The sequence below is a fragment of the Gallinula chloropus genome (genome assembly GCF_964237585.1).
Source record: "Gallinula chloropus genome assembly, chromosome: 1".
NCBI classification, from domain to species: domain Eukaryota; kingdom Metazoa; phylum Chordata; class Aves; order Gruiformes; family Rallidae; genus Gallinula; species Gallinula chloropus.
This window is the reverse complement of record NC_140085.1, coordinates 81,995,781-82,008,171: the sequence shown is the minus strand read 5'-3', so window position 1 is coordinate 82,008,171 and position 12,391 is coordinate 81,995,781. Positions and strand designations below refer to the sequence as shown.

The window sequence follows — 12,391 nt, the reverse complement described above, 5'->3', positions numbered from 1 at the left end:
CTCACAGAAAACCCCCAACCAGACAACAACAACAAAAAAAACCCCACCAAAACCCAAACCCTGCACAAGGCTCCAAACCAATTACAGATATCTATTTCTTTTGCTCACTTCAGAGCATTTTCACAGCTGTATTGTCAGCTTGGGTCTCCTTCCAATAGTCCGTGCAGTGACCCACTGTGGTTATATAGAAGCATGGTCCCCATAGGTTTTAAAAAATCAAATGTGGTAATTTGCAGCAGCTGAAGCAGAGTGTTAAAGCTGTTGGCACCCTGCGTGAGCTGCTAAATGGTAAACCTGGTTGTTAGTATTGGCAAGGTGCTTTCATCTGTCTAGGTTGTTGCTGATGAAAGGCGCCTATGCAAAACCAACATACATAACTGATGGCTGCGTTTGGAGCGCCAAGCTCAGAGTGACAGGAAAGAAGTGTCAGAAGCATGGCAGCTATCTGGAAGAGATGTTGCCAATTTCTTGTAGGAATAATCAGTTCTGCCTTTCCCTTTTAGGTCTGTGTAATAGTGTCTGTAACTGTCTGTCCTTTTCTTCTACTTCCTCTCCGTTCTCCTTCAAAAATGAATAATCTAGATTGCAATGGAATTCCTCTGCAGTAGCAGTGAAGGATATTGGAATTACAGAGCTTTACGATGGACATAATTCAGCTAGTGTTGATCGGGATCCTTTCTTACTCTCAGTACCGCAAGCTCTGCATATTGCAGATCACTCCTGATGGTGCACAAAAGCGCTGTTTATTTTGGAAACACTTTCTGAAAGTAACACAACTGAGTGACAACATGTGAAATATCTGTGGGGAAAAAAAAAAAAAGAAATGACTGGAGTTGTTCAGTTGTAGCAGACATACTGTATAACTGAAATGTTATACAATGGGTGCAATGCATGCAAATGTGTTCATTTGCAGCAGTTTTCAGGCAATAATAGCAATACGTACAAGTTTTAAGGACTTCATATGTGTTCAGGAGATAGACAATGTCGAAAATTAGGCATTTCCCTCCCCTAAGATTTTACTGTTTTTATTGTATAGCATTGTCATTTCATCGGTATTTGCTGCTGCTTTGTGATCTTTATGTTTAAGAACAGAAATGAGTTCACATATCTTCTAGTTAATAAATTAGTTCTATATTTATTTTCTTAGCATATAGAGAAAAACTTTTTTTTTCTACTGCTTTAGTTAGCTTTTATATAAGTAATCTTGATACCACCATGTTTCCCATCATTTGTCATGTTATATTACAGACATGTTTTACTATCTGGGTGGGAGCTTTCTTCTTTCCTTTAGAAGGTAAGTTGCCATGAGGACTTTGTGCAGGGTAGAGCGGCTGCCTGCCTTTTCTATTCTTTGTAGCTTCTTAAGTTCTGTAATAAAGCATGTTTTATGATTTTCTTTCAAGTGGTAGTCCATACATTCAGTGTTGAAAGTGTGTATCCTTCCCATATACACACAAGAAGATATTTTTCTCGGAAGCATCTATCATCCTACATCACTGTAAAGTGTTTTCCCTCCACTGCAGCAATGATACTCTAGGGATCGTTCTGTCCAAACACCACTCCAATTTTCTACCTTTCTCTTTAAAAGAAAAATTCACTGGCCATTTCTCATAAACTGTTGGCTTCCTTATGTTTTGGGGACTTTTCACCGTGCTAATTTCAATGCACTGGTAAAATTACACTTACCATATCTGGAAATAATTTTTATCCGTTTTTTTTAATATTTTTGTTCTTTCTGCAACTGGTGATCCACAAGTGTGTGCAAATTCTGGGTGTACCCATCTTCTCTTTTTCCATTGTGGTACTCTTAGAAGAATGTCTTCATCACTTTCTGGTGTCCCTACTGTTTTCAGTGGGGCATATGCAGTGCTGTGGCCGGCTTTGTTGCACTTCCCTTTCAACCTTTAGTAGGATGAAATTATTCCACTGCAGTTTTTATCCTTCAGTCTCCTGTCATTATTTTCTGCATTTATGCAACTTGTCAGGATGAATTCCAATCCATGTGTCTTATTTGGCAGATACAATTTTCCAGATGTTGACATATGTTCTGCTAATGAGGTAGTCATCATGCATCTCAGGTCTGATCTCTCCAAAGATGAGGAAGCATTCGTTGAGGATCTCCTGCTTGGCAGCGTCTGTGTGTCTGTCTCTTCTGTTCTCGGGCTGTTCCTTTCATTCAGCATCTCATGATAATTACATGTGCTGCTGCTGCACTTAAGAAAAAACCCTCTTTGGCTCACTCTGTGAGAAACAAGGACTTCATATAAACCTACTACTTGGATATACTCAACTTCTGTCTAGGCAGAGGTTTCCCCTGATACTTCAGTTCTTTTACCAACTGAGGGCATCAAGACAGCAGTATGCAATGTTGAAGTTATTAGCAACTCCACTGTTTGTTCATGCCTAGCAAAATACATAGTAGCAGCTGTTTACACAGTAGTTTGCCTCTCTATTCCTTTATTTTTTATTTTTGGAACCTTTATTATTGGATCTGTGTTTATTGGTGGTTCATGCTACATCTTGATACCAAGCTTTATACTACCCTAAAGGTATTTCCTCCTCCAGGGATTTACATTATAACATTTATTATATTGTATTGTATTTATAAAGTTAAGTTTTATTCCACTTTTCGTGATAACGTGGGGTTCTTTGTTGTTGAGCATTTTTATTCCCATCTTCGGCAAATAGTAATTAATGCAGAGATAGAAACAGTTGACCATGGAAATCTGCTTTGGTTGATTTGCACAGGGATCTCAAACTTTTTTTGAGCTAGAGTCTGTTGTAACTAACATTTTATTCTAACTGTCATCATACATAACTATCATGTACCATGGTGTTCTGCCCTTGAGCCGTTATCTAATCAATGTATTCTTGAAATCTCATCAAGTCATTGTTACCTCAGTGTAAGAGGTGTATCTCCATTTATGAATGACAGTTTTACATGCTTTTCTTGTTCAGAGACTTCTTCAAGTAGTTGATCATCACGTGGAAACAAATCCTCAATGCTCACCTGATCTTTAGGGCCCTATGATTGCTTCTGAAATCAAAATAGTAGTGTCGCCTTTTGGTGTCACCTTATTGAATATTTCCTTAAAGCTTCAGGACCTTCTTAAAAAGGTATGCAGGCTTTTACAAGTATTTTTCAGAGAAAACCAGAGCTGAATTAACAAATGTGATTTATTTTGATGAATTATCTTCATCTGAAGTGTTGCCTTGTGATTTTGACATTGCATCTTTTCTTCTGGTTTCAGTAGTACAGTTCATCCAACACTGTAGAAACCCACCTTCCATAATTTATTGACGCTTTTCCACATCTTCTGGTAGACTCCTGAAATAGCAAAACAGAAGTCGTCAGTAATGGGTTGATCATTATAGATCCAATTTTTTTCCTCATTGCATTTGGTACAGGTTATGGCTGAAGACAGGAAGCAAGGGAACGTAGTGGAAGAAACTTAGTAAGATTTCAATGTTTCATGTTAATCAAACAGCATGTACTTTAGACTTGCAGTTAGAACTGCGTTTTGTAGATGAGCTGCCTCTAAATGTTGGTGAAGAATTTGCAAATGAGAGTCTGTATTCGGGAGGAAGATTTAGTAGTACTTGGGAAGCTGAGAGTCCTGAATTCCCAGATTCCACTTACGTAGCGGTACATCAGTTCACAAAGGAGGATTTTCTTTCTGGGGAAAGGTTTATTCAATCTAGAATGGATGGAGATCATTACCATTAGGTTCTTTATCTAGGTTATGGCTTTTTGAGGAGATACATTATAAGAAAGAGTGATAGTTCACCAGAATAGGGACTTCTAATGATGTACTAATTTCACTGTTTAAGAAATAATCAGTTCCCAATTCAAAACACTTCCAGTACTGTCATCTTCCTTTCTGGTCTACAAATGCACACAGGCAAAATAGTCTATTTCATTAATTTGGGGTTATATGAAAATTATGTCTTCCTACCTAGGTGCTTGGCTAGTCCTAGAAATGTTCCTAACATTTAAGCATTTCCTTGCCTTCTGAAACTATTAACTAATACTTCATAAGAGCTAACTAGAGAAACCCACCTTAATTCCAGTTCAGAGTGTGAAATTAGGTCATAAAGACCTTTGTGAGTCTAGTTCAAGGCACAGTTACGAAGAAGTTTTCCAGGAAACCTCAGATTTAATTGAACCTAAATGCCTCAGTAAAAACTTCATGCACTTTGATGAAACTTCATGGCATGTTACACATCACATGAATGCAGGATAGATTAAATCGATACGTCCTTTTAACATGCATCACTTGGAAATGCTACCACTTCCTTCCTGAAGTGAAAGGAGCAGCTCAGAAATGTGTGTCAGTCACACCTCCTTTTCCTTTCAGGTTTTCACACAGCAATTGGAATGAGTTTTGCATACAAATCTGCTACAGGATCATAGTGTGGGTAGCAAAGCTTTTTATTGTACCTGAACTCTTGACGGTCCCGAAGTATTGAATGGGTTTTTAATTTTCTTTGTGCTGCCACTGTTAATCATAAACGCAGAGCTACCTCCTCTGTCCCTGTTTAATTCCTTCTCTGCTGTGGAATCTTGTGTAGATGGGACTCAGGAGGACAGGGAGGGAGGGTCATGGAGATATTTGGGTAGGTCATACATCAGTTACTCTACAGGTAAGTAATTTTTTTTTCTTTCTGAATTACCATCTGTATACGTTTCCTGAAAGGAGACTGCCACTGTTTATCGGGCTGCAATGTTATCAAAATACAGGAAGATAAATTTGCCCTGTGTCATGTTATAATGTACATGTAAAGCAACTCAAGTTTTACTCTAGTCCACTGTTTCAGAGGATCAGTCATTGCAAGAAAAAATGTTATAACTGTAGTTATAATTAACAGCAGTTTTTCTTCAGAGTTTCATGCTTATCACAATAAAGATAGAATACTTCATGTAACTAAGAAAGCAGCACAGGTTGAAGATCAGCTTGAGCCTGTTGTTTCAGAGTTTAGTGGGAAACAATTGGAAAAACATTCTGGTGTGTTGAAAGACAAATGCTGGTTCACTTTTATTTACTTGTTTTCTATTAGTATGTTTTGTTGGAAAGAGCAGCTTGTATTTTAAAAAAATAAATACTAATCAATTAGTTGTGAATCGAAGAGCTAGAAACAAAATAATTGTTTAAAAGTGCCTTGAAACTGTTCTAACTAGTGGAGGTGTCATCTGCCTGGCTATCTGCTACCCCTGCCAGGCATCAGTGTGGTTTTGTGAGGTCATTACACACATTATGACATCATTGCAAAAGTAAACTTGCACATCTTTTAGTTAGGTTTATCTGAGACACTTAAAATTTGTAGTTAATCTGTCCTTACTAGATGCAGACTTTGTGCATTCACATATAATTGTGCAGGTATAAAAGTGCAGGTAATATGGCACCATCTTGATCAGTTTTGGTACCATCAATTGCTCTTCCTCCTGTCCGTCAAGAGTCCACCTGCCTGGATGAAGCACTGCACAGTGTCAAGGTTAATGACACTTCAACGTTTGCCTGGGATGAAGAGTGGACATACCTTATGTGTTAGAATGTTTTATACTGTATTCTTATTTTAAAGCAGTTTCTTCCATTTTACATGCAGCTGTTCAAATGAACCATTCCCACTTATGGTATTTAAAAATCAGAGCTACACTTCTACACTTTCTTGTCTGTCCATGAATAATATATCAAGAAATGCAGTCGGTATTTATTGTGTAATGCAAATAGGCAAGTAGATATTTTTCAGTTAATGGTCTGTGCTGAGTTTTCTGTAAACTTGTTTATCATCTTTTTGATGAGTCTTTGGTTAGACTAATCATAACCATAAAGTAGTTATAAAAGATAGAATCAATGTTACAGAAAGATTCAAAAAATATGGAAACATGTTCTGCAACTGCTGTCTTTTGAAATGAAGATATCTTCATTTGTTTCTTTAGAAATCAGCAATTACTTGCCCCTTGAATCCACTTTGGAAAGTAACCATCAGCAGAAATGTCCTCTGCTTGCAAAGCCTGACAAATACCGCTGCCTGTGCTAATGGCTGAATACTGCCTTTCTCTACACACAGGCAGTGGTGCCAGAGGTCTCCCCCTGGTCTGATCCAAAACTCTGCATCTCTGCTGGAATGCTCTCATTGAGAACGGCAGTCTTGAGACTGCCAGAAATGATGTTCATATAGCAAGTATCCTTGGTGATGTATCCTAAGTCTTAGAAAGCTGGAATTAAGAAACAAATCAAGTTAATTCTTTAAACTCCAGTGACTAATTTTTGCATTGTGAAGGTTATAAGGTCATTTTTTTTCAAGTCAGTCATCTTTTTTCTTATTCTGTATATGATGTGAAACACTTTCAGAAATACAGTGGAAAATTTCAGTCCTAAATGCAGAAGGACAGAAGACATTTTTGATTCTTCCACTGCTTCTGAGATGGCTAGAAAGTCCATGTGGTAACTTATATGTGCATTAGTATTTCATCTGAATCCTTTGATCTAAACCAATCTGCAAGATAAGAAGAGCAGAAATCTTCCACCAGGGTACTCATTTCTGATAGATTTTTTTTTTTAAACCAACCATGATCCAGGACATTCATATATACCTGTCAGGGCAGCTGCTTTGTAGTCTTTTGTCCAAGCTGGACACAAAAGCAGGAGATATCCTGTATTTTTCTAGCAGTATTAGATTAAGGAGTGTCTCTTCTACAAATAAAAATATCATTAATATCGTATATATTTTATAAAGCTATACTGTTAAACCATTAAGAAGCATATTTTCTGAGGACCAGTACAGGTTTCTTCAGTGGTCTTTGAGTATATGTGGGACACCTGAACTTGGAACTGTGAAGATGCTCTTAATTGAAGAATAAATTTTAAGGAAGTCTTGGCACTTGAATGTCTGAAATTTGGACGGCCCAGATGAACCCTTCCTAATTCCATGAGAGTTTTTAATGAAAAACTTCCTTAAAGACTTAATCTGAATGATGGAAAACTCTGTTGGGTTGATGTTTGCTTTTCTCCCCCTTAAACTGGAAGTGGAAAATTCCAAGCTGCAGCGTTATGTTTTCCCTCTTACCACACCTGCTGATGAATGTGTGAGCAAATGGCCAATGCTGAATGCCTGCTGCCTTCCCACCAATTCTGTCTTCTGTGCTTCTTTGGAACTGCTTACTAATCTTTATTTACCAACAAACCAACAACCTGGTTTATCTATGCTATATAATCTGACAGGAGTGCGGTACGTCCAACACGGAGGGCAAGCACTCTTGCTTTGCGGTTGTGCTTCGCTAGCTTTCTCCTTCTCTTTACTGTAGTCTTCCTCCTACTCTTGCATCTCTTCATCTTGCTTTCCTTTGTGTGAAGATCGCTTGCCTGCAGTTGCACCTTGGGAGGGAGAAACACATTTTGTTTGGCATAAAACTTGGTTGATTAAAAGGCTGTAGTCCCAAACAAACAAGTCATCTTCACCTAGTCTCCCATCATTTTCCAGGACAATCTACGTAAAAAGGATGATCGGATTGAAGAATTGGAAGAAGCACTCAGAGAAAGTGTTCAGATAACTGCAGAGCGGGAAATGGTGCTAGCACAAGAGGAGTCAGCCAGGATCAATGCTGAGAAACAGGTCTGCAATCTTATAAAGTCACTGGTAGTCCTCTTAGGAAAGTAACCAGACAGTAAGGTACTATTTTCCCTGCTTTACTGTGTGAAACACAGCTGGTTTTGTTTGATGATCCTGTATCTCTGTTCCAAAATTAGGTAATAGAATTCAAAGTCGGCAAAGCATTCATGAAAAGTTGTATTTCATTGGTAAGATTTTCTTGAAATTAAAAAGAAATATAAGGTATCCTGAGATTTAAAATATTATTTTAAATAGTGAGTCTTCTGATCTGTCTTGCCTGTCAAATCTATCTTCCTACGTGACCTAAGCTTACTCAGGTCAACTGTGTTGTTCATGGGATATATTTAAAGATGATGATTTTTATAGTTGTGTTTATGGACCACAGTCTCATTGAACTTGCAAAACAGCTGGGTAAAGAGACAAACACCTTGGCTTGAGCCAAATGTACACAAAGACAATACACAAGTGTAAACTCTTGTGCATAAATGGATTTTGTGCCGCTGACAAGATACTCTGAAGAATATCACGTGTGTGCCTGGTTTTAACTCATGTAAGTAATCATCAAGAAAACATACCTTAAGGAGTGACTAGAATTCAGTGAACTTTTCAAAAAGCCTTTGAAGCAGAAGCTGAACTGGCATTCTTACTGTGCTTTTTGTGAGCTTCCTCTGTTTTTTACGCTTCCCTGCTTGACCGTAACTAGCAAAGAGGAGCATTTGGTCAGTTGCATGGCCATGGCGTGATCTTTTTATTATTTAAATTAAAAAGTTCTAACTGCACTTGAATGTCTTTAAGAGGTTTTTCCAACATGCATTCTTATATCACATATTTAAACTGAAAGGCAGATATAAATGTATTAGTATTAATCCAGGTTTTCCAGGCAAAAGCAACTCTTTCTCTTTAGGCTAGAGTCTGTTCACTGATAGACATGTTGAGGATAATTCTGGTTGCTGTACCCTAAGATCCTAGACAGTGTTATGGAGCTCACTTTCAAGACTGCATTCTTTCCAAACTTCTTGTAGCCTTTAAAGAATAAAAAAAGCATGAAACAAAAATGTTAACTAGGTTGGGAATACCACATCAAAGATGTCCTTGAAAGGAAAATATCTTTCTCACAAAAGAGCAGGTCCTGTGCTGAGAAGCAAAAGTAAACAAAGTAGTAGTAGTTGTACGTGGTTGAATGCCAAGGATATGATTTTTAATTTCTTTGTTACAAGACAAAGTGACCATTGTTACATTCGTTGAGCACCTAGAAGCTCAGAGAACTCAGCCTTTTGTGATGTCAGTCCTTGAAACACAACACAAGTTGCATAAGACTTTGTGATGGTGCATGGTGTAGGATTGTCATAGAGAATGATCATAGTTCATCTCCATATTGAAAGTGAAAAGTAGGTGGAGTACAGTTTGCAAAGGATGAGTAGCTTACATTTGATTCACTTGCAGAGAGGCATCCTAGGTAGCATTAACATGATCAGAGCCACAGACAGGAAGATTACTGAACAAATGGGCACAACCTGACCAAGAAAGATTTTTACAAACACAGAAGAAATCCTATCAAAAAAACTTTAGTTAAATAGATGCAGCCAGAAAAGTCTTGTATTAGAGATATTCCATAAAAGAAATACTGCAAGCTCTTAAAAATAACCTTTTAAAGGATGTTTTAGTCAAGATTAACAAAAAATATGCAAGTTCTTTCCAGATGAAGAGAAATGAAGTAACAAGGAAGAATTCAGTCACAGGATGGAAAAGAGGACTCCTTTTTAACCTTTTGAGTGTGAGCTCCTCATACATGTTTCTCCACTGTGAACTGTTAGTGACAGGTATATTAATGAGAGGAGAAGAGGTAAGTCTGAGTTAGTGAAATAGGGAACTGTTGTCATAGAAGTAAAGTTTTATTAACTCAAGAGGCATCCTAAAACAAGAATATGGAAAGAGAATAGTGCTTTGGGGATGCACACAAATTTCAGATTTGGCAGTAAGGAGGCTTCTCAGAAGAATTCACCTGCAAGACCTGCCTGATGAGGTCAGATGCTCAGAACTTGGTGAAAAGGAGAAATAGCTGGTCAATAGAGAGTTGGAATTAGGTGTACAATCTGAAAGATGAGGCAAGACAGTGAAATGAGGGCCAATAAACCATAAGGATCAGTGAGAGAGATTGAGAGGAAGGGAGCCAAAAGGAATAAGATTTGTGGGAATATGATTAGTGGAATATGGTGGGTAACATCAGCACAAAAAATGAATTAATTTGATGTGGCAGTGTACACACAACTGAGGAGAAAGGAGGATGGCTAGAAAGCAGCAGGATTGGAAGAGGGAAAGGTCAACATCTGTATCAACATTGATTGACAGCAGTGTCTTGCTGGCTTTGACCAGTTTTAGTTTTTAAAACATGAGCAACAAGATGGCACAGAAGAAGAGCAACTGGAGTGTTGTCGTCCATTCAGCACTGGGAAAGCTGCTGTGCCCCATTTTGTCCAACAGGATTTTGTTTTGTTATCAGTTAAAGACAGTCAAGTAATAGAGCTTTGGCAAGTAGCTGTTTTTCCAAGGTGAGGAGGAGACTTTCCTTCAAATTTGTTTCATTTCATATTTCTTAAATGGCTTTAAAAGAATGCCCTCTTTGTTTTATTGTGGTCTCTGGAGGTTTTTTATAGAAATGTGAAAGACACCTTTAGATAGCTTTGGAGTTTAAAAATGCAAGGCACTGCTTTCTATACATTATTAAGGGTAAATCCTTTCATTTTTACAAGCAGTAGTAGCTTAGGATCATTCTTAGGCCATGAATGATGTATTTGTTTTTAAAATGTTAATGTTATCCAAACTGATTATAATTTGCTTTTAATTGCATGCTTTTTCTTTCCTCTCTTCTGTTTATCTTGCTTTCTACCATTCTGCCACTTCACTGCCTGTCTGAAGCTGTTTATTGAATCAGTGCATGAGGTCAACCATTTTGGCTTTAAGTGGTTCAAGGTATGAGGACATCTCATTTGTGTGTACCTCTGCCCCAATATTTCATGTTGGTTTTGTAGCCCTGTGTTGTGTAATCCTACCTTCCATCATCTCATGATTACGGTTTCCTGCTACTTCACAGGCTTCAGATTTGAGTTACAGTGTCCATGAAGCTGCTCAGGATTTCATGGTTCTCAGATAACTGTTTCAGATTAAAATCTTGCTTTCTTTAATCCAGTGTTTAAAAATATCCTGGCAGTGCATATTAACTGAGGCAGTGGGTTAACAGTGTTAATACACAATCTAAAGGCAAGATGTCTCTAGCTGACTAAACCTTTCTGTTTATTTCAGGGTCTTAGACCTGTTATTTCTTTCATCTGTCACAAAGTCAGACATTTCTTGCTGGGAACAGTGCACCCATTGGATTAGACATAGTTTTATTAACTTTATTGTTGTGTATAAGAGAAACCCTGCCATAAGGAAAGCAGATGAGGGAGTCTTACAGAGGTATAAAGACTTGAAATGTCTTGAAGTTTGTTCTTGCTAACATACTCACCTGGTTTTGTTGGTGCACCTGATGAATCCTGGATGTAAATATTACTGTAAATTTATAGCTGTGGGGTTATGTAAAGCTATGGCTGATCTCACTAGTTCAGGTTGAAGGTCAGAAGGTGTATGGAGACATCTTTTTAAGTACTCTCCATAAGGCTGAAGGACTTCTTGGGTAAACATTTCTATCATAAAGTTCTTTCTATTAGACATGGCAAAACCAAATGTGGATACAGGCACTTTTTCTGAATTAACCGAATCTGAGTTGACTTCAGTAAAGCTATTGTTATGTTCTGCAGAAAGAAAAAAAAAGGAAAAAAAAAAAGGTTTTTTCCTCCTCAGAAATACAGTGGTAGTTTTACTTCCCTAGAAAAAAACTGCTGGACATCATCTTTGACCTTCTTTGAGGTTCTGTCTAGCTCACAAAGTTTCTTTTACTGTCCTGGTACAGCTTACCATCCCTTCTCCTGCAGCAGAAGGCAGGAGGTTATCTTATATATCAATTTAGTCATCAGGAGAACCATGGGAACACAATGCTGGGAAAGTGTTTCAATCTTCATGAAATAATAAGGCCTTTTTTGTGGAGCAAAGTGAAAAGGAAGTCCAGGTTCTGTGATTCAGTGTCAATCAGTAACAAGTAGTGTCAGGTCCTTGGCTCAAGGAGCACAGTATTAGAGTGACTTGCATTTTGAGCCTTCATTATTGAAGGCCATAGTTCACAAATGTGTCCTGGCCCTCCCTCTGTTTGATGACTTTTATCCCCATATTTCAGTGTGTGTCCCTTCGGTTTTCCCGGCCTGGGTCTTTCTCAGGCCAAGCTGTGAAATGGAGCGGGGTGACCTGATCCATAATGAGAATTACCTTACTTTTTGAAGGACTTTTTAATGCGAAGCAATTTACTGCTCTGGTTCATGCATCCCCATGCAGAACTTGAGGCACATCTGAGGAAGCATTGAACTGTGGGGGCATGAGTGACAAATGGAGGCAGGAATTGCTTAGTATTATTACTAAACATATTTTTAGCAGAGCTGGTTTCATGGCCTTTACAATAGGCTGCTATTTCTATGAGTGAGATGGGGCACTGCCTGACCGTAACATATGTTTCTAGATCTTATTTCCTACAAATTTGAAAAGCGGTAGATTTTAGAAATTTGAGTAGAATTTCTGCTGATACTAGTGCAGCTCTGCTCTGTCATGAGTATCACCTCCTACATAAATGGACTCTATATATAGTATCAACTAACATCTAACTCCTTACCCTAAAATGTTACAGCAAGTAAGT

At 38.0% G+C, this 12,391-nt stretch overlaps 1 protein-coding gene across 2 annotated transcripts in view; it reads left to right on the top strand.

The window, feature by feature from the left end:
• The window catches only part of ERC1 (ELKS/RAB6-interacting/CAST family member 1), a gene marked incomplete at its 3' end in the record, with an annotated part of 279,280 nt that overhangs the window by 154,761 nt on the left and 112,128 nt on the right, over nucleotides 1-12,391 (top strand). For both annotated transcript variants that reach the window (XM_084278306.1, XM_084278305.1), the window contains one exon: nucleotides 7,483-7,614. In XM_084278306.1, the coding sequence (XP_084134432.1) occupies nucleotides 7,483-7,614 (132 nt within the window). The remainder of the gene's footprint in view (nucleotides 1-7,482; nucleotides 7,615-12,391) is intronic.